Source organism: Emydura macquarii, unplaced genomic scaffold, assembly GCF_026122565.2.
Source record: "Emydura macquarii macquarii isolate MOO-44397 ecotype Brisbane River unplaced genomic scaffold, CSIRO-AGI_Emac_v2 contig_380, whole genome shotgun sequence".
In the NCBI taxonomy this organism is placed as follows: Eukaryota; Metazoa; Chordata; order Testudines; family Chelidae; genus Emydura; species Emydura macquarii.
In genome coordinates this window covers 73,840-94,668 of record NW_027130517.1, presented here as the reverse complement: position 1 = coordinate 94,668, position 20,829 = coordinate 73,840, and the positions used below count along the sequence as shown (strand labels likewise).

General features: G+C 67.2%; 1 protein-coding gene across 1 annotated transcript; it reads right to left on the bottom strand.

Moving 5' to 3' along the window:
* Window positions 1–1,299: 1,299 nt before the first annotated feature.
* RBM28 (RNA binding motif protein 28) lies at window positions 1,300–18,667 on the bottom strand. The gene is made up of 19 exons (XM_067535718.1): window positions 18,501–18,667; window positions 17,774–17,935; window positions 17,023–17,117; window positions 16,437–16,512; window positions 15,632–15,724; window positions 15,151–15,222; window positions 14,432–14,561; window positions 13,453–13,613; window positions 11,498–11,576; window positions 10,365–10,474; window positions 9,858–9,931; window positions 9,488–9,623; window positions 7,874–7,938; window positions 7,313–7,471; window positions 6,579–6,728; window positions 6,025–6,099; window positions 5,127–5,455; window positions 4,866–4,962; window positions 1,300–4,143 (listed from the first exon to the last, which is right to left on the bottom strand). The coding sequence occupies exons 1-19, from the start codon at window positions 18,616–18,618 to the stop codon at window positions 4,003–4,005; spliced, it is 2,322 nt and encodes a 773-aa protein (XP_067391819.1). The 5' UTR covers window positions 18,619–18,667; the 3' UTR covers window positions 1,300–4,002.
* Window positions 18,668–20,829: the final 2,162 nt, after the last annotated feature.

Sequence of the window (20,829 nt, the reverse complement as noted above, 5' to 3'; positions counted from 1 at the left end):
AAGTCAGCTAAGGCCCTTGTTCATTACACCCGGAGGCAAGTCCGTGCTCAGCCGCGCTGGGTGCTGGACTCTGACACAGTCACGCCGGCTTTGGTAAAAGCTCATTCAGGAGAGGGCTGTGAACTCTGAGGCTTCTTCTGCAGTAAAAGCAGCAGCCAGGAGCGAAGCTGCTGCCAGTCACAGCCGCACGCTCCATCTAACTTACACCAGACAACGTCACATGGGGCTGTAGGAACGGCGTGTGCACCTGTCCTACCGGCACCCGCAGCACCGCACACAACCCGAGCTCCAGGCGGGTAACGAAAACCTTCTTTGATAGTCTCGGGTCTGGCCAGGCGTCCACAGCTGTGATGGTGAAATCCATCTCTCAGTCTTTGCTGTTTTGCCTGCATGGTCCCTACTGCCCTATGGTGTGTCTGTCTGCTTCTGGGATGCTGTCTGTCTGTCTGCTGCACAACTAAGTGTGCACTATTTAAATCAGCTACGGTGGCGGGGGATGCCTGGCTAAAGAATTGCTTTACAGGCGGCTAGGATGGGTCAGGAAATCGTTTGGTAAGACTTTAGTCAAATGACTGGTTGTGACGAAGTGCAGATATTCCTGGGGTTCCCTCTGAGTGCTGGGTGCGCGCCTCAGTTTCCCCATATGTTACTCACGTATGTCGGTGATGGGACCCGGGCGTGTGATCATGGCAGAGACCGCTAGAGGGCAGACAGGCCTTCCCCACCACACGTCCACAGACCTGGCCAGGATCCCTGCCCTCCCGGGTCAGCCCCTACAACAGCTTGTAACAGGCTGCGGCAGGCGGAGACCAGGAGGGGTGGCCAAGGAGGGGGAAGGAGACCAAGGACTGGGGAGGGTCTGGGGGGGTGACTGGCTGGAAGGGCCAATCCCCCCAGCAGGGGGCTCGGGAGCAGGGCCTGAGAACAGGGCTCTGAGGCTGCTGTAAAGTCTAATGAAGCTGCTAACGAAGTCTGTGTGCTAATAACCTGCCTGACTCCCCCGCTGGCTGGGAATCGCAGGGCAGGGGGACAGACACCGAGCACCAGAGGCCTGACTGGCTGCACCCAAGTGGTTCTGGAGCCCGGTTAAAGTCTAAGCAGGACTCAGTTTCACTGTATAAACTGGGGTCCAGCTGGGAAGAGGAGGAGGGATCTGAAAGGAGAATCCACCTCCAAGACACAGCCCCAGCTCAGAGCTGCTAGAATTAAACTAACCGGGTTCTGCCTTGTGCCCATGGAAGGTAAAGGTGGGGTGCCCCACAGCACGTGGGGAAGAGACGCACGCCAGCAGAGGGCAGCTGCTCTTGGGATGTCAGCCAGCCACCCCTGCAGCCCCTCACCCGGGGGTCGCAGCAGCAATCCCCAGCTGTCAGAGTCTGGGGAGCCTGGCTGGGCCGTGGGGCTGGTGTTAGCTGCCCTGCTTCTCCGAGGAGGGGGCGTCTGACCTGCTGCCCTCAGGTTCTGGGCATGGAAGGGGGCTGGCCCTAGGGGCCCCACCTCCAGCATCTGCTGCAGGCAGGGGGTGGGTGGCTGCCCCACAGGGCACCAGGCCAAACACGATGCCCCCCCCATATCCTGGTGAGCTTCCCTAGAGGGGGGCTTTGCTGGCACCTGCCACCAGCTGTTAATGTTCTGGGGGTGTGGTGAGGGCCCAGAGCACAGGTGGGGCAGCGCCGGTTCCAGGCACAGGAGGTGCTAGCCCTGGGGCCCAGCCAGCCCAGTTTCCTCTTCTCTGTCTGGGCCAGAAGCCCCATGGCGGGCACATTCCCCACCCCACAGGGGGGGGGGGGGGGCAGCTCATGCGGCAAAGCAGGGCACTTCTCTTCTCTTCTCTACTCTTGTGGCTGGAGATACTGATGATCCACGTAAACCTCTCAGCTGCAGGGTGTCTTGTGGCTGAGAGTTCCACAGGCCCGATTAGTGGCTGGGGTCGGTTTGCAGCCAGTCCTGGACGCGAAGGCCAGATGGGGCCATTCTGACCCCCTACCCGGCCTGCGGCAGAATGATCTCATTCATTGAATGGCCCCTGGTCCTCGGGGGAGGCGGGGGTGGGTCTGAGCCCCCCCGGTCCCCCACCCATGCCCTTGCGCTCTAAGGGGTTCACAACCTCCGCCAGGCAGCCCAGGAGAGCGTCAGGCTGGCTCCCTGCCAGGTTGCCAGTTCTTGGGCCCTGGGTTTCTGGCGGTCTGGGTCAGATCCTGCTCACAGGCCCTGAGTCCAGGCAGCCTGGCTCTGGCCATCGCTGGAGGGTTAGCTGCAGCTAGCTAACTCATGCAGGCCCAGCCCAGCCCGGCCCGGCCCTCGCCCAGGGCAGGCAGCGAGCACGCGGACCGCCCCCAACGCGGAGGGAGACAGGACTCAGCCAGCACGAGAGGCTCCATCGCCAGCAGCCCCTCCGCACGTCCAGGCAGCAGAGAAAAGGAAACTGACTCTGGACTGAACGGAGCCAACGGGTGGGATGAGAAAATTCCCTGGGCCGACCACAGCCCCCGGCTAGCCCAGCCCTGGGGATTCTCTGAATAGAGCCGGCCGTGAGAGGCGGGCTGGGGGGGGTTGGTCATTTCAAACCCCCGGGGGCAGGCTGAGAAGAGCACACAGTGGGTTGCGCTGGCCCAGCTGTCCTCAAAGCAGACGTAACTCCCCCGCCGGGCAGGCGTTTATTAAAATATAAACACTCGAGCAGCAAAGGACGCTCTCATTTCTAGACACTTCAACCAGCCGGGACAGCACCCCCCCCCCCCCCAGCGCTGCGCCACCCCCCAGCTGCGGGGCAGAGATGGGGTCACAACACACAGCCTTTTTGTATGGCCGGGGGGAGGGGCCCCGCGATGATTGACAGCCCTGCTCCCAGGCACCGCCGGTGCTGCCCCACGCCTGGCCCCACAGCTCTGCCCCCTAGCGCCTGGGTCAGCTCCTCTCGCTCTGAGAACCCGGCAACGAGCCGGATGCAAAACTGAGCATGTGGGCAAACAAAGCGGCAGAGATGGCGGCCCATCGGCCCTAGAGAAACAGCCCAGGCTGGGGCCCAGCCAGGTACGACCGGGGCTGATGCCACCTGCAGGGGCAGAGAGCCTGCGCCCAGCCGTGTCTGAGGCCTGGCGGGGCCGTGGCTGGACCAGGGCTGCTCTCCTGGCCCCACAGGCAGGACGGAGCCGCGGAGAGAGGGAGCCGGGCGAGCGGCTCCCATGGCACGGAGACGGGGCCGCCAGGGCGGGGAGCTGCCCTCGGGCGCCCACCCGAGGCTCATGTGCAGAGCAGGCGGCCGCGGGCGAAGGGTGCCGGGGCGAAGGGGGGTGAGGTGCAGGGCAGAGCTGCTGGCAGGTTCTCCCCCAAGAGGGGGCAACGGTGGAGGTCAAGGGATGGAGGCCATGGGCCAGCAGAGCCATTCCTCCTCCTCCTGCCCGGGGACCCTGCCCGCCCTTGCTCCCCCCATGCAGGGCCTGGCGCCTGGCAGCCCAGCGGGGGGAGAACAAGGATAATCCCACAGCCACCGGCTCCCCACGGCATGGGTGCGAGCCCCCCACGCAGTCACTGCTCTGTGTGACCGAGACCCCCTCTGCCTCCACCAGGGATGGGAGCCAGGGGGCCACCACCGGGATGGGAGCCAGGGACCCAGGCAGGGGTTAAAAACCACCATGCGACTCCAGGGCCTGGCAGGGGGGAGAGGAGAACAGCCTGTTAGCAACAGCCGAACAGCCCCGTCCCTGCGTGGGGGCAGGCCAGCTCCCCGCAGCTCCCCCGGGAGCAGAGAAGCCGAGACTTGATGTTTCCCAGTTAAAAAAAATAATACAAATAGATAAAAAAGCAAAGCAGTGAAGTGACCCGGAAGGGCCGACCCCTCCCCAGGCGCGGGGCGGCAGAGTCAGGTGGGGGAGGGTGCAGGCGCGGGCACCGCCTGGCACACGTACAGCCCCTTGCACGGTGCAGGCTACGGCTGCTCTGCCCACGTTGCAGTCCCCGAGTTAGCTGGGGCCAGGCCCCACCCCGGCAGCTCCGGGGCGCTCAGCTCTCAAACCACTTGCTTCTCTTTGCCCCCGGGGCGCCCTGGGGGTTGCCCAGGATCTTCCGCTTGTACTGCTCCACCAGCTGGTCGAAGCGGGCCTCCGCCTGGCCCCCCGCCGGCCTCCGCCTCTTCCCCGGCACCTGCGAGGGACAGAGGGGGGCCTGGCTCAGCACCAACGCCCGTGGGCGGGGAAGACCGAGGGGTTGGAGCGGGGAGCCCCGGCCTCTCGCCACACAGGGAGCAGGGGGCCCAGTGCTGGGGGCTGCGCCCTGGCTGCAGCCTGGGATGGGGGGAACAGCGGGCGCTGCATCGGGTGCCAGCTCGGGGGGGCCGTGTCCACGCCCCCCACCCAGCCACGGCAGCAGCGGGAGGTGAGTGACTGCGCACAGCGGAGGAGACGCAGGCGGGCGGAGGGGTGCCCCGCACACGGAGACGCCCTGCGTCCCCAGCCTGGGGCTGTGGTGCACTGGGGGGTGGGGGGGGGGTCACAGGGACCAGCCCAGAAGGGCTCCAGGGACAGGGGAGGCAAGGATCCTGCAGGGAGCCGGGGCAGGTCGAGGGGAAGGAGGGCTGGGTCCCTTGGAGATGGAGGTGGCACACACCACCCAGGGCAGAGGAAAGCGGGCGCTAGGAGACAGGGGGGGCGCTGGAGGGAGATGCAGCCGTGCAAGCACCAACGAGCCTCTCTCGGCTACGGGCCGGCCAGCGGGGAAGGGGCTCTGGGGGTGCCCCCTGCGAGTCCCGCGAGGGTCCCGGCCCGGCAGTTCACAGGGATCTGACCCAGGGGGACACTTCCCCCCCTCCCCCCCGCTGTCACAGCCCCCCGAGACAGACAGGGCCTTGTCCCCCGAACCCCGCTCACCTGTCTGGGCGCCCCGCTCTGCTTCTCCTGCCGCCGTCGCTGGCCGGCCTGGGCCTTTGGCTTCCTGGGCGGGGGCGGCTGGCCCCTGTCGCGCTTCCTGGGGTCAGACAGAGCCGAGAGTCAGCGGCGGGGCCGAGGGCACAGCCCCCAGCTGCAGTGCCGGTGCCCTGCCCCGTGCCTGCGGCGTTCCCACGGGGGGCGCCCGCCGTGCCAGGAAGGGGGGGACAGACACACCCCCCCGGCCCCGGGCCCATCTCCTACCTGATCTTGGGCCCCCGGTGAGACGGCTGCGGCAGAACCTTCCTGCGCTTCTTCCCGTCCGGCAGCTCCACGTGCTCCACCTCCGCCTTGGTCTGGAACCCGGCCCAGCGGGTGCCGGCCCCCTGCCCCTGCGGGCCCTGCTTCCCGGGGCTCTTCTGCCCCTCGGGCTCCAAGGCACCTTTCTGCCCCTTCAAGCCCTGCCGCCTCCTGGGGCCCCGGGGGCCCTTCTTCCCTTTGGGGCCTGAGGGCGTCTCCTGGGGCGTCTCCGTAGGCCCAGCCCCCTGGGGAGCTCCTTGCCCCTCCGCCGCTTGCTTCTGCCTCAGCTTTTGCTGCAGAAAACGGAAGGTCATCGTCCCCGGCCCCGGCCCCTGGGGGCACTCGCGGCTCCGTCCGGGCAGCCCCGGGAGCACAGAATCCCGGCCCGGCCGGTCTGTCCCCAGCACCGCCAGGACCAGCTGCTTCAGGGGGGGCCAAGAGCCCCAAGGCCTCCCCTCCATCCCCCCGAGCTGCACACAGCAGGCACCGCTCACAGCAGGACACCGGGCTGGACAGGCCAGTGACCTGGTGCTGCACAGGGGGGGGGGGCGCAGGGCTGCTCCCCACATGCCGCGTCCAGGGGGGCTTTGCTACAAACCCTCGAAGCAGGGGAGGGGCCTGCTCCTTTCACAATCCCAGGAGCCCCCCGCCAGCTTGCGCCCCGCCAGGCTGCTGCCCTCGCAGCCCCTCGCTGTCCTCTCCCCGGCCTGTGCCCCCGGCCAAGCCCCCTGCCGCAGCTCAGCTCGCTGCACTTCCCAGGTGACAGACCCAGCGTGGGCCCCATGGGGCAGGGGAGGGGTCCCAGCGAGCCGGGCGGGCACGTGTGGGATCCCGGCCGGGCGGGAGGAGCCGTGACACCTACCAGGCTGCGCTGGGCCCGCTGCTGCTTCAGCTTCAGCTTCCTGCTGTCCTCCAGCGAGAACTCCACGATGGGTCTCTGTGGGGCACAGGGGGCAGGTCAGAACCGGCGCCAGCCCCCAAACCATCGCACAGGGACTGTTCCTGGCCACGGAGTGCCCCCCGCCCCACACCCAGCTAGGACCCCCATCCCACACCCAGCACAAGTTCCTCACTCCCCCCGCCAGCCAGGAGCCCCCGGCCCCACGCTCAGTTCAGGCTCCCTGGGCGATACGGGGGGGGGGGGGGGAACACCCCGAAGCAGAGCTCCCCCTGCGCTCCCCAGCTGATGGGCCAGAATCTCCCCGGCCTGGGGGCCAGGTGCGGCCCCCCAAAGCCGTGCTGTGCACAACCACAAGGGGTGCTGAAAGCCAGAGAAGGGGCCCGTTCCCTGCGGCACCTGGGTTGCCAGGGAGTGAGACCCCCAGGGCCCGGCCCCCCCACGCAGCGGGCGCTCAGCTCTACGGGTGCAGGGAATCCAGCCCTCCGGGACCCCCAGCTGCGGGGCGCGGCACCCACCTTCTGCGGCCCGAAGAGCTGCGGGTTGTTGTTGGCGTGGCGCAGGGCGGCCAGCGCGTGCTCGTGCTCCTCGAACTCCACGAAGGCGTAGCCCAGAGACTGGCCCCGGCCCTTCCCCGGCGGGGCCGTCATGTTCCGCATCACCCGGCACTGCGGAGACAGACGGGAGGAGCCGTTGGGAGACCCTGTGTCAGCCGCCCAGCCTGACCGCAGCCCACCCCCCATGGGGCGCTGGGGGGCAGCGCGGGACAGGGGAGCCCCCCACCCTGGGGCCCTTCGAGCAGCCCCACTGCAGCAGACACCCAGGCCATTGCCCCCCCCACGCTACCCCCCACCGGGGCTGTGCACACCTGGACCTCTCGCCCCCTGCACCGGGGCGGCTGAGCCAGGAGCGACCCGCCCGTGTCAGCACCGCCGTTAGATGCCCACAGGTGCGTCTGCGCCAACGCCGCGACCCACACGCCAGGCGGCTGGGACCAGCGCGCACAGCGCAGGGCCCTGAACCGACGGGTCACTTCCCACAAAGCGCGCCCGGGCCCTGCCCCAGTGCGGACGTGGGCTCAGCGAGCAGCGAACTGCCGTTCCCCCAGCAAGCCCCTCCTGTCACCAGCGACCCTCCTGGCGGACAGGGGGCTCCCGGCCAGCCCTGGGAGGTGCGGGGCAACGAGAGGGCAGGGGAGTGGGGACAGACCCCCCGCCCCACCCTACTGCACGGATCCCCGCCCCGCAGCCACCTCCTTGATGTGCACGGCCTGTCCCCCGCTGGCCGCACGCTGCATCAGCTGCCGGAGCTGCTGGTCGCCCACGGCCTTGGGCAGGTTGTGGAGGCAGAGCCGCGTGCGGGACACGAAGATGTTCTGGTCCTTCAGCTTCTGGCGCTTCAGCTCCTCAAACTGGGAGGGGGAAGGTGCGGGGAGGGGGTTACCGCCCGGGGGGCCAGCACAGAGCCCCCCAGTGCAGCCCCAGAGCCCTGCCCTCCCCCGGCAGGCGCTGCAGCCAGGAAAGGGAGACCTGGGATCACCCGGCAGGGGCAGGCTCCGTCAGACCCAAGGCCCAGCGCCGCCCGGGACAGGAGGCGATGGCGCTGGGCATGCCCCAGAGCCGCTGTGTGCCGTGGACCAGCCAGGCCCACCGTGCCCACACGACTGCAGCGCGCTGCCTCCGAGACTCCACTGGCCCAGCACCCCAGCCCCATGCGGGCCCCGGAAGGCGGGGGGACTGTGCCGGCGTGTCAGGCGGCTCTCGCCAAGCAAAGCCCGGGAGCGGGCAGCCTGCCCACGGCCCCGCCCACTCACCCGCGCTCTCTTGGCCAGGTCCGTGGCGCTCACGCCCTCCGCGGCCTGGGTGCCGGCCCGGATCACTGCGCGGAGAGGGAGAGGTGTTAGGGCCGCCCTTTCCCAGCACGCTGCCCCACGGCGAGGCGGTACGTGTGCGGCCGGGGCCCAGCGGGGGCACCGCGGAGAAAGAAGCAGCGGGATGCAGACACCTGCCCGCTAGGGGCGGGGTGGAAACCTTCCCAAGAGCACAGTCCTGCTCCTAGCCCCAGCCCGTCCAGCTGCCCTAGGCGTTCTCCATCCCACCTCCACCCATCCCCATGGGGCTCCCCACCTCCTGGCACCGGGCACGTCGCCAGCCCTCGGCTGCTGAGCTGCCAGCCCCCCCAGGCCCCGGCTCTTGGCCTCCGGGTACACCCCACCCTGGCTCCCCCACCGCACAGTCCTGGCCTGTGAACTCGCAGCCTGGGGCCCCTCCTCCCCGCTTCACCGACAGAACCCAGCTCGGGGCTCCGGTGACCCCTCCAGGATGGATCTGGCATGAGACACACCCCGCAAAGAAGCCACCAACCTCCCCACAGGCCAGCCCGAGGCCACACGGCCATCGAACTCAGGCCCTGCCCGCGGGACCCACAACCCCGGCGAAGGGGCAGAGTGGAGACAGCTCGTGGGGGTGGGGAAACCCATGAAGGGCTCAGGGTCTGGAAGGGGTTAAAAATCGCCGGCTCATACCAGAGCCCCAGGCCTCCCCAAACCCACAGATGGAAAGGGTTTAGGGTTTGCACTTTAGGAGATGCCTGTAGGACGCTGCACGGATGGATCTCGCCTAGAACCTCTGCAGCCCCCGCTGTAAAGTTCTGCTGAGCGCTGGCACCACAAACCTCTCTCACTGGAACTCACCAGACAGGGAAACGTGCTCGTCCTGCACACGAGATGGCCCGCGGACGGCAAACGAGGCATTGCGTGGCATCGAAGGACAGGGGCCTTGCTGAGTGCGTTCCTCCCTCCCCCCAGGAAGGACAGACCTACGCATGAACTCAGCCCACCCGCCTGGACTCTGGGGCGGAGGGGATAAAAATCCCCACCAAGGAGAAACTGGATCTTTGATGCCGTCCGGACTCTGAAGGGCAAAGATTCCTGACGGTAAGGAAGAGACCCCTGCACGGCCTGGCATGGACCCAGAGCTGCTTATTGGAAGAGCTTCTGTCACCGTTTGCAATCTCAGACTAACTCGCTGGGGGTGAATGTTCCCTGCTTTTAACCTGGTCAATACCCCTCCGTTCTTTTTCCTAGTTAATAACCCTTTCGTTAGCTCCGGACAGGCCTGGCTACAGGCCTTGCCCTCGGCGTGAGATCTAACGTGCAGCTGACCTACGGGGCACCTGAACATTGTCCTGAGTGTTGGTGTACGGGGCCATCTGTCACACAGTCCAGCTGGGCAGGGAGGGTCAGGCACAGCCTGGGGAGGGGGGCAGGGACCCTCAGCAGAGGGGTGGGAACGGGGAGGGGTCCCGGGGCCCTGGCACTAGGTGGTGGCAGAGGCTTTCCCAGGGAGGCCGGCAGCAGAGGGGGAGCTACGGGAGAAGGGATCTGCCTGGCAGCACCGCCTACAGCCCCGGAGCCGGGGTAACTCACAGCCTTCCCGAGCCAGGTACAGGTTGCGGGTGCCCGTCGCCTTCTTCACCTTCTGGCCTCGCAGCTTCTGGGCCTCGTCGCGGCTCACGGCCAGGGCCAGGAGGAGCCGGCGCCCGCTCAGCCACAGCCCCCCGCCCTGGGAGGGAGCCAGACAGTGACTGAGATGCTGGGGATGCGGCAGTGTCCCCCGCCCCCACGGAGGATGCACCGAGGGGCGTTCAGACCCCACGCGCCCCCATGGAGGGTGGCCGGGCGGGGGGAGGGAAGGCACGCCTGGCTCTCCCACCCAGCCATCTCAGACGTCTGCCAGCCGGCGTCCCAACGGGCTCGCTGACCCCGCGCCCCGCCCCAGAACCCAGCCCCGGCTCACCTCGCTGTCATCCTGGGCAGCCTGAAGGCACTTCTGGGCAGCTTCCTGGGTGGTGAACTGGGCGAAGGCACAGCCTGGAAAGAGACGCGGGGGCTGAGGTCCCGGCTGCTTGCGAACCGGGTTCAGGACAGTGCCAGGCACAGCCCATCCCCCCTGGGCCTCTGCGGATCGACCTACGACTCCCACCCCCTGGCACTGTGCCCCCCGTTCCCCAATACCTGCACTGCCCCAGCCCCACACGCTGGCTCCCCCCCATCTGGGGGCCGGGGCACGTGCAGGCCGGCATGGACGCAGCTGCAGCAGAAGGGAGCCGAGCGGCAGCCCCGGCAGGGGCACTGGAGCATCTAAACGCAGTGAGTGCACGGCTGGGCACGGGCAGCCCACGCTCACCCTGCGGCCGGGGGTTGGTTCCTGGGGTCAGCTCCAGGCTGCTCCACTTTGCCGTGGGAGCGAGGTCTCCCCAGGTCCCCCCCACAGAGGGAGGGCGCGGCCCGAGGGGGGCGTTACCTCGGGAGTGCTCGGTGTCCGGGTGCAGGACGATGCGGACGTACTTGAGGTCCCCAAACTGCTCCAGCCTCTCGCCCAGCTCCTCCTCCTCCGCGTCGAAGGGCAGGTTCCTGCCAGGCACGCGAGCCCGTCAGAGGCCCTGCTGCAACACGCGGCTCCTCCCCGGGACCCAGCGCCCCCGCCACCCGCCCACGGGCCACGCAGCTCCCAGCAGCCTCCCAGACTGGAGAACAGCCGCCCGCCCTACATGCCCAGCCCAGGCCCCACCCAGCGCCAGGGGGCTCTCCAGGCAGGGAGGGTGAGCTCCCCCCGCCCCACTGAGGAGAGAGGAGACACTGACTGTCCCCCACCAGCAGGGCGCGGGGAAGGAATCCCACGTCACAGAGGGTGGCACTGAGGCGGCGCTGCGGAGGGGGAGTTGGGTCCCCCAGCTCAGAGGAGGAGGGGGCGGACCCCTCTCATTACCCATGGATGCTGCCCAGCACCAGACAGGAAGCTCAGGGGTTTTCCCCAAGAGGTGGCAGCTTGCGGGGCTTAGGCGGGGAGAAGCCATTCACGCAGGGACCAGCGCGGGGTTAGCAGCTGTTCGCCCAGCTCCCCGCCCCCGCCACGGGGCCAAGGAAACGCAGGGCAGGGCGAGCGTCCTGTTGCGATAGGGGGGTCCTGAGAACAGCCACCACAGGGGAAGAAATGGCGCCAGCTGGGGAGAATCTCCCCCCAGGCAGGGCAACCCAGCGCAGGTGCTGCAGGGCCGGGAGGGGCGCGGGGGGGCACCCCCAACGCGCTAAGGAGCAGGAGGTCTGCAGGACGATCCGTCAGCCAAGCCCAGGGGTAAAGCAGACTGTATCGGGGGCACTCACCCTGCCAGCCAAGGGGGCGCAGCTGTGCCAGGGTCGCCCCCTACTTCGCTGACACACCCCCCCCACACACACACACAAGCCTGTGGCCAAGTGCCCGGCTATTTCCTGGGGAAAAGCACAACCCCAAAGCTAAGCGGTGCCGCCCCGTCTCTCCCCTCCGGTGCCCGCGACACGTCCCAGCAGCAGGCAGCTTTCCCTGCCTCTCTCAGCCCCGTTCCGGCAGGCAGCGGCGCTGGTGGGGCCCCAGGTGCCATGGCGGGCTCACGCACCCACCTGATAAAGACAGTCTTCCCCTCGGCGACGTCGGATGGCAGCTTCGGGCCCTTCTTCCTCGTCTTGGTCACGTCGGCATCTAGAACAAAGCCAGGCGCAGTCCTGGGCACAGTGCGGGAGGGACGCGTCTCCCCCGCCCCACGGCAAACCCACCAGCCACGCAGTCAGCTTCCCGGGACACACAGCGGCCTTTCTCCTTGTGACCTCAGCACCGGGCCCTAGACTGGGCGGGGGACGGGCTGCGCTCTCCGGTCCCCCTGCCAATCACTGGGGGGTGACAGTGCCAGAGGCTGGGGGGAGGAAACACTGGGCCTGACTGGCCCAGACCTTTCCCTCCTCCGAGCCTGAAGAGTTTCCGGGGTGGGGACACGGAGCTGTTAAAGGGGAAGGAGATGAAACCAAGGCAAGGGCAGAATGCCTCCCCGCACCACCCCCAGGAGCTGGTGCCCGTGCTTCCAGCCTGCCCCGCCCGTTCCCAGCCAGCCTCCCTTGCCAGCCCACCCGCAGCACTGCCGGGCAATGGTGAAACCCTTGCCAACGCCCCCCCCGAGGTTAAACCCAGCAGCATGGAAACAGGCCCCCCAAACCCGCCATGCAGCGGGCGCACGTGGCACCGGCCCTGCCACGCTCCTGCTGCAGGTAGCTCAGAGTTCCGCTAGCGCACCTCGTGTCCGCCCCGCCGCCGTTCCCCACCCACCCCAAGGCAGGCAGAGGGGTTCTTATCCCCATTTCGCGGACAGGGACGGGACTCACCCAGGGTCACCCAGGGCGCCCGCGGCAGAACCAGGCACAGGGCGCAGAGCTCAAGTCTGTGACCCCGGGACCCCTCGGCAGCAGACACAGGGGAGGCACAAAGTTTGACCAGGATCCCCCAGGCCAGACACACGCACAAGAAGTCACCCAAGGGCGGGTGCGAGGCAGGTGTCGAGAGCCGGGTGCCGTCATCACTGCGAATGGCCTGTGCGGAGAACACCTCAGACCCCGGGTCTCTGCCCTGGGACCTGGGTGCTTAAAGCCGTGCAGGAGGGAACGTGGCTGGGACAGGTTCCTTTCAGGCAGGGGTACCAGGCGCTTCTCCCTCTATCACTAGTGGCTTATCCACACGCCAAGCCACCGGCTAACCCTGACTGCAGAACCGACCCTGGACGGACGTTGGGGTCGGGCTCTCGAACGCGCAGGATGGCTTGATGTGACAGGCAGCCATCGGTTTCCACGTTCCCGCTGCTGCCGCTCTGACCCTCTCCTCTTTGCTGGTTTCGCCCTAGTCCCGGTGAAGCGCTGCCTGTGCCGCAGCACGGTGACCTGCAGAGACGTGGCGCCGCCGCGCAGTCCTGTCCCTTGGGGAGCAGTGGATCTGCGGAAGCCACAAGGGGCCGGTGGAGCAAGGGCCAGGCGCTCCAGGGAGATGCCGGGGCGCCGGGACGTGTCGATCGCTAAGCCACAGAGGGACAGCGAGGCCTAGCGGGGAGAGCTTGTGCTGCCCACAGCCAGCGGAGTCGGGGAGCTGACCGCCGGCAGGCACGGACAAGGGCAGGGGGTAGCGAGGTGCCTCCCAGGCCTGGTGCCCCCAGGACAGCTCACGGAGTCCCAGTCCCGCTCAGGCTTGCCTCCAGGAGCCCAGTTCAACACTGGCCAGGCTTCTCGCCATGCCGCAGCTGCTCCGGGACCCACAACACACCCCAGGGAGCCCTCCGCATCGAGCACTGGCTGGGGACCCCGTATTCCTTTGCCCCCCTGAGCGTGTTCCTGAGGCTGCTACGCCCTCACCGCCCAGGGGAACCAGGCGCCTTGCTAGCTGGGGCGAGTCCTGGAGCGTGGGGCCCAGCCATGGTGCCAGCACACAGGGCCCGGGTGTGCAACGAGGCGGCCGCCCCCAGGAGATCCCAGCTCCTTTGTCCTCGCCAGCTGCCAGGCTGGTTCCGAGCAAAGCGCCTCGATGTGGTAACGGAACAAACCTTCGTCGTCCTCATCGGAGCCAGGGGTGCCCTCATCAGAGCCCTCAGGCTCTTCCATCTCCTCCTCGCTCCCATCCTCGGCCTCGTCCGCAGCCTCACCAGCCTCCTCCTCCTCCTCCTCCCTGCTGTCTGCGCGGGCGGCAGCTGGGCCCTTCCCGAGCCTGCGATGGGGAGAGCCAGGGTCTGAGCTGCCCCTGCAAGACCCTGAGAGCAGGGCTGAGCGGCCAGGGGGGCACCTGACCCCAGCCAGAAAGGAGCAGAGCTGGGAGGGCAGGACAGGCAGCCAGGGGAGAGCTGATGAACATCCTGGGGTGGGGCCCAAGAGCTGCAGCTGCTGCTAGATCAGCGTCCAGGATCCTGCGAGGAGGCAGGCCGAGGTGGCAAAGCCCCGTGCAAAGAATGGGGCCGAGGGGCAATCACGGGACGCTAGTCGAACCCTGGCCAAGTGGCAGGATTGCTTGTGTCTAAAGCACCCAGGACAGATGGCTGGCCAGCCTCCTCTGGAAAACCAGCGATGGTGGGGACACGGCCAGCACCGCGGGGAGAGCCAGGCCCCGCCAACCAGCCCGGCCATGGCTGCGGGGGACACGGCCAGCACCACACAGTCCAAGGGCCTCCATTCAAGAGTGTACGGGGAGACGTGATGAGTGGAGTCAGAGGGAGCGTGGGGGTCACCAAAGCAAGCGAGCGAGCCCCCAGAAGCTCTGCAAACCGTCAGGGTTTGGCGTCCAGGGCAGCCTCCCTGCAGCTGCCAACGGGGACTTGCCTATAGTGCCCCAAAACCGCCCTGCAGCCAGTGGCTCCCAGAGCTGTGCTGCACCGGGACACGCCGCCCGGGGCCATGCCCTGGTCACACAGGTGGTTGCGGGGCCACGCGGAGGGGTGGGGTCAGCGCTGACAGGGCCCCCCAGGGAGACACCCCCGAGACCCACCCAGCCCTGCCACCTGCAGCCCAGGAGCAGGCCCATCGCTCACTCACCGGCCCCGCAGCCGCGAGCTGGACAGCTCATCCGACCCCAGCGCTTCACCTTCCTCTTCCTCCTCCTCGCTGGCGCCATCTGAGCCCGTGTCCTGCTGTTGGGCTGGGCTGGGTTTCTCCTCCCTGACCCCTGGGTGAGAATCGCCAAGGGAGATGAGCCAGCGCCACACGGGGGGAGGGGGCAGCCCCCCAGCTCGGGTTTCATTCGCTCATTTCCCCTCGGGACAGCCACAGAGCTGCTGTGACTAACAGAAACACGGAACAAGAGCCACGTGTGGCGCAGGGCCGAAATCCAGCCAGGAACGAGACGGGTCCTTCCCCATGTGACCCAGCCTCACGCGTACCACACGTGGCAGAGAAGGGCAGGCGCCCTTTGTCACTGATGGGAAACTGAGGCAGGGTTACGCGGCGTCTAAGCGGCAGAGGTGGGAGCTGACCCCAGGTCTCCTGAGCTCCCCGTCAGCGCACTAACCACTGGGCCACCCTCTTCCTGTTACCATCAGGCACAGTCCCATGGACCCCGACAGGCACCCAGCCACGTGCCCACCAGCACCCAGCTCCCCTGCCTGACACACGCAGGTAACCACCCAGCAGCACCCCACAGCCGCATCACGCAGCAGGGAGTTCCACAGCCCTGTGAAAAGCAGCTGCCGTGAGATCTGCCCACCCCAGCCAGCACAGCCATGCTGCCACCACCCCGACGGTCACGGGTCACTCACCGGAGGGAGGTCCTGCCTGCGTGGTTCGGTACTTATCCTTGGCCACCGCCCAGTCCACGGCCACCGTGCGCCCTGCGGGCAACAAGGATTGCTGCTGTGAGAGCCAGGCCCCGGCTCGCTGGGCAAGTCTCTCTGAGACAGGCTAGCCCAGCCAGAGGGTTTGGAGGGCAGCGAGACCCGAGCCCAGGGGACGGTTGCGCTTTCCCTACTCTCCCGCTGGAGCCAGGCACGCAGGACGTGCCCACTGAACCAAGCCACGGCACCAGTCCAGGGAGCAGGGTGGCAGTTCCACAAAGCCTGGGCTTTCTTTCAGGGCTGACGAAAGCTGGGCTCCCACTAACCCTCGGAGTCCAGCGCCAGCCTCTGCAGCGGGAGAAACCGCGGGCTCCTTCTACGCAGCCCCAAAGCCAGAGGCTGGCTCTTGCCACGGGAGGGTCTCTGTGTGCCTGGCAGGACAGGCAGGGGATGCGGGGACGCTCACCTTTGATTTCCTTCATGTTCATTCCTTTCAGGGCCTTCCCCGCTTGCAGGATGTTCTTGAACTGAACGAAGGCAAAGCCCCGCATCTTCCCGTCTGCAAGAGACCAGGGCGCAGGGCTCAGAGCGCGCCAGGACCCGCTCCCCGGGCCTAGGAGGGTGGGGAGCCCTGGGCTCAGCCATCCACTCCAGGACATGCTCAGGAGCGGAAGGGTCTGGGGTGCCCCAGAAGTTCAGTCTGCTCCAGGACTAAGCCCCAGGAGTGCTGGGGGGCATGGCCAGCAGCCAGCCTAGCAGGCCCCAACCGGGCATGTCCCAGCCCCACCAGCCCCCATTCCTGCTTCTTGTTTAGCCCGTGCAACGATCCTCTCTCCAGAGAGGTGGTAAAAACGCTGCCGCCTGGGACACAGCCCCGGACCAACCAGAGCACCAGAGAACAGCCCTCGCCAAGCCATGGACGACACAGGAGCTAACAAGAAGGCAGCGTGGCCCAGCGGCCAGGCGGCTGCACTGGGAATCCGAGAGCTGGGGTCTATTCCTGCTGCCTCGCTGTATCCCAGAGCGAGGCAATCCCCACCCCCGGGCCACACTCCCTGTCTACAGCATGGGGGGGTCTCACTCGGAACAGGCTTGAACAACGGGCCTTGCGTCTAAGACACCAACGGCCAGCATGGGCACAGGCAGCTCTGACGTTAGACACCCGAACGAGCGGTCTGAGCCCCCAGCAGCCCCCCTGCAAAGTCAGCTTGGCCAATCTCCCCGCACGGAGCACGCGGCTCCCCCATCGCCGGCAGCCAGCTCAGCCCTACCTGGCTTCCTGGGGATGTTCACCTCCAGGACAGCTCCGAAGGGAGAGAACAGAGCTTTCAGGTCATCTTCTGTGCACTGGGGAGAACAGGGGTGGGGGGTCAGACTGACGAGGAAGCAGGAGCCAAGCAGCTGGAGACCCACCCCAAACAGTGGCAGCTCGCTGAGCGAGGAGGGGCTAAGCGCAGGGAAACACCCCCTCCGGCCAGGTAAATAAAGCCTGCACAATGCACACAGAGGCCAGCCTAGACCCCTCACTCCACAGAGTGACGGGCTGGGAGGGGAGGGCCGGGGAGCACTTCGGGCAGCCCCCTAGGAAGGGGCGGTGCCTTTGGTACCCAGGAATGTCTCTGCTGGGCTCTGCCAGTAGAAAGGCAGCTATGGTGCCAGGTTACAAACCCCAGGATCCCTCCGTGAGCGACTCCCCTCGTACGCCGCTTGCTGCACCTTCCCCCTCGTTTCGGGGCTCCGCTGCAGCTACGTGCCGGACGCAGACAGCGCCAGTCCATGACTGAGCCTCGGGCTGTGATCTCAGCTTGCAGTCACCTCGCACGCCACAGGGCAGGCGACCACGCTCACCGCTCTTACCTTAAAGCTCAGGTTGCGGATGATCAGCCTGGCTTTCTTGGGGGCACCTTTCGGCTTCTTCGGCTTCTGCTCTCCTGGAGCGGTCTCTGGAGCATCTAATGAACAGAGAGCAGCGCGAGTGAGTGAACTGAGCCAGACGCTGCAGGGCCAGCCTGCCATGGGGCTGCGTGGCCCACGGCTCCCTTCAGCCACCTGTATCTGGAGGCACAAACTACAGAGGCCAGGGCAGTCTCTAGAGAGAGCAAGGGGAGAACCCTGCGTCCTGATCAGCACCCACCCCACGCTCCCCACGGGCCTTGGGCACCCCAGCCACACACACAAATCGCACAAGGGACGTGGGACGAAGCGTGTCTGCTCCAGCTGCGCTATTTCACTCTGGCCTGTCTCGGCTGGTCTGCGCGGTGTGGGGCTTGCGGAGAAGCTCGCCGCAGACACGTGCCCACGTCGCCTAGAACAGCGGCACAAGGGGAACTAACGGGCCCTGGCTGGGCTGTGGAGACCGGGCTCCCTCTCCCTGGCAGAGGCATTCCCTCCAGAGCAGAGCTGAGGCACACCGGGGGGGCAGGGACACAGCTGCCGCCTGGAGCGCCCCTGCACTGCACCGGGGGCAGAGAGCAGGTTCCGTCTCCAGCAGCGGGGAGCCAGCGTCCCCCCGCCAGGCGCCACGTCCCCAGAAGGCTGTTTGCTCTGCAACGCAGCCTGGGATCTGCGCTGCCCTCACCGCGACAGAACCGGGCCGCTCCCAGCTCACCCGGCGGCTGCTGCTGCTGCTTCTTCTTCTCCCTCAGCTTCCTCTTCGCAACCGTCACCTTGATCTCGTGGCCTTCGAAGGCGGCGACCTCCCGGAGGGCTCGCTGGGCATCCTCCAGCAGGGAGAAGGTGACGTAGCCGAACCCACGGCAGGTCTCGCTGCCTGCAAGGGAAGGGCAGCGTGACTGGCAACCCGGGGGGGTCGGCTCCGGGGCCCCCCCAGACACCCGGCTCTGCCAGGGCCCAGGGGGAGGACGCAGGGCTCTGCCTGTCCTGGGGCGTCAGCCTCACAGCGGGGTGGTCGTTTGTTGCGAAGGGGCAACGCTGCTAAAGCCCTTTGAACCCCCCCCCCAGCGCCCACCTTGCAGGCTGCACCGGGGAAGAGAAGGGGGGCAAGGGGAGGGGCAAGGGGAGGGTCTCCCCCGGGGCAGGGGCAGGGACCCACCCCCCAGATAACTCGCAGAGACGGCGGGCAGGGGTCCTTCCCCTCCGTGCCGCGTCTGGAGTTGGTGTCCGCTTTGGGACCCCCCATTGCAGGGCTCCAGGTGCACCCCCTGCGCACCCCGCCCCCACCCCCGCTCCTGTCCCCTCCCCCCTTCCCGCCCGGCCCGGCCAAGCTCCCCCCCGCGTCCCTGGCTGGGGAACCGGCTCCGTCCCCGGCCCGGGCCCCCCATCGCCCCCCGCCCCCAGCCCCGGGGCCCGGCTCCGGCCGCCCCGCCCCACCCCACCTCTGTGGGTCACCACGAAGCAGCGCTTGAGCGGGCCGAGCTGGCTGAAGAGCTGCTCCAGGCCGGGGCCGCGGGCCGAGGCGGGCAGGCCGCGCACCAGCAGGGTCAGGCCGGCCATGGCCCGGGCTTCGGCTCCGGCTGCGGCTCCGGCTCCGCGCGGCCCGCTGGGCGCCGCCATCTTGGCCGGGGGGGGCGGGTCCGTCTGCGAACTGGTCCGGCCGGGAACGCGGGGCCGCCCCAGGGTTCCGGGGCCGGACTCAGGGGGCGGGGCGATGGGGGAGGGCGGGGCCGAGGGGGAGCCGTGTCCGGGATGGGGGGAGGGGCTGCCCTGCACTTTGGCGTGTGAATTTACTGGTGAACTTTGACCCCCGTCTGCCCCGGACGTCCCTGAAAGGGCCAGAGGGCAGAGGGTGGATCCAGAATAGGCCCCACCTCCCCCTCCATTAATTAATTACTGTTAACGATCTCCTGACTTTTAACCCATCTCGGGATTTCCTGGGCTCCTGCTGCCGGGGCTGGGATCCTGGTGTCAATACGCCAGAGCACCCCAGCATGGGGCGTGTGGAGGAGGAGCTGGTGCCGGGCTGCGGGGCACGATGCCATGCAGAGGGGTGCAAGGATGCCATGCAGGGGGGGTGCTGCGATGCCATACAGAGGGGTGCCGTGGAAAGAGGCCCCCAGGCTGGGCTGGGGGAAGACGCCCACGGGATGCGAATAGCCCCACTGACGTCCGCAGGGCTGCTCTGGTCAGAACGGGCACCAGGCCCAGCCTTTGCCGGACTGGGGCTCTGTAGGGAGCTGCCCTCGCCCCTTTGCCCCGGTGCTGGGTAGGCATTCACCAGAACCGCAGGGGTTTATTCAAAGCGGCCTCTAATTCAGAGTGACTCCATTTCGGGGGCCGACTGGGAGACACTTGGAGCCTGATTTTGACAGGCCAAGAACATGCAGGTTCCCGGTGACATTAGCTGGAAACGAGGCCCCCCCAGATGCCTCAAGTGGGGCCCCCACAATAAACACGCAGCGCACAGGCCAGTATGGAGACCAACACACCTGCCTCATCTCCCCGCAGGTCCCGGGCTGAGCGGGTGGCTCAGGCTGCCCTGGGTGGGGAAGCTGCTGTGGCCCCCCAAGGTAGAGCACCATGCTGCCTGCCAGGCTGTCCCGTTCTCTCCGGGACCTGTGTCGGTGCCCGCTTCCAGGGCAGGAGGAAGGCTACTCTCATTTCAGCATCTCCTCCGTCACGCTGAGGACAAAGTAGCGTCTCATCCCACGGCCGGTGCTGCCCCTGGTTTCTTGTTCCAGTTTGTCATCCCCGACTCTGTAGCTGGCGAGAGCCGGCCTCCGTCTTGTGCCCGGAGCCCGGTGCGTGCCGGCTGGCGCTTCCGTGCGGGATCCAGGGCAGGCTGCGTGTGGCTTTGTCCTGTGCTTGCTAGGACCACAGGCTCCTTTGGGGGTTGCTCTGTTTTCCTGAGGCTGGTTTTGTCGTAGGGCTCTGGCAGTTCCGGAGGCTGCCAGGGTCACCAGCTCGGCCTGCTCCAGCGACATGACCAAGGACACAAGGAACCCCCAGGGCTGTTCAGGGCCTGGTGTCAGCCCAGCCGTTGCTCTCTACCTCCCGGCTAGGGGCAAGGCTCAGAGCCCCAGAGGCAGGGACCATCTGCCAAGACCTGTCGGTAGCAGAAAACGGAGCTGCCCTGTCCAGACGGAAGAACCGTGCTCTTCGGGTCGCTGAAGGCAATCGCTGGAGCCCACAGGGCATCCTTAGCCCTTTGCACCCAGGAAGCAGCTGCCCCCACAATCTCCATCGCCAGCGCCCCCTTGGCCTCTTGGCACTGGCCCAGGCAAACCCCAGGCTCAGATTCCTGACCCAGAGCATGGCAACACGTTGGAACTGGGGTGGGGGGCATCCTGGGCCAGCCCTGGGTTCATTCACCTGTTTTCATGCCCTGCTACAGACTGGGGACCGACGGGCTAGGCAGCAGTTCTGCAGAAAAGGACCTGGGGGTAACAGTGGATAAAAAGCTGGATAGGAGTCAGCAGTGTGCCCTGGTTGTCAAGAAGGCTAATAGCATATTGGGCTGCATTAGGAGCATTGCCAGCAGATCGCGGGAAGTGATTATTCCCCTCTATTCGGCACTGGTGAGGCTGCATTTGGAGTATTGTGTCCAGTTTTGGGCCCCCCACTACAAAAAGGATGTGGACAAGTTGGAGAGAGTCCACCTCTCCCCGCTAGCCACCTGCCCCATCCCTCCCTTCCAGCCCTTGGATGGATTTTCTACCTGAGCCTTGTTTCCCACCCCACCCGCCCCCGCCGCACATCCATGATGCC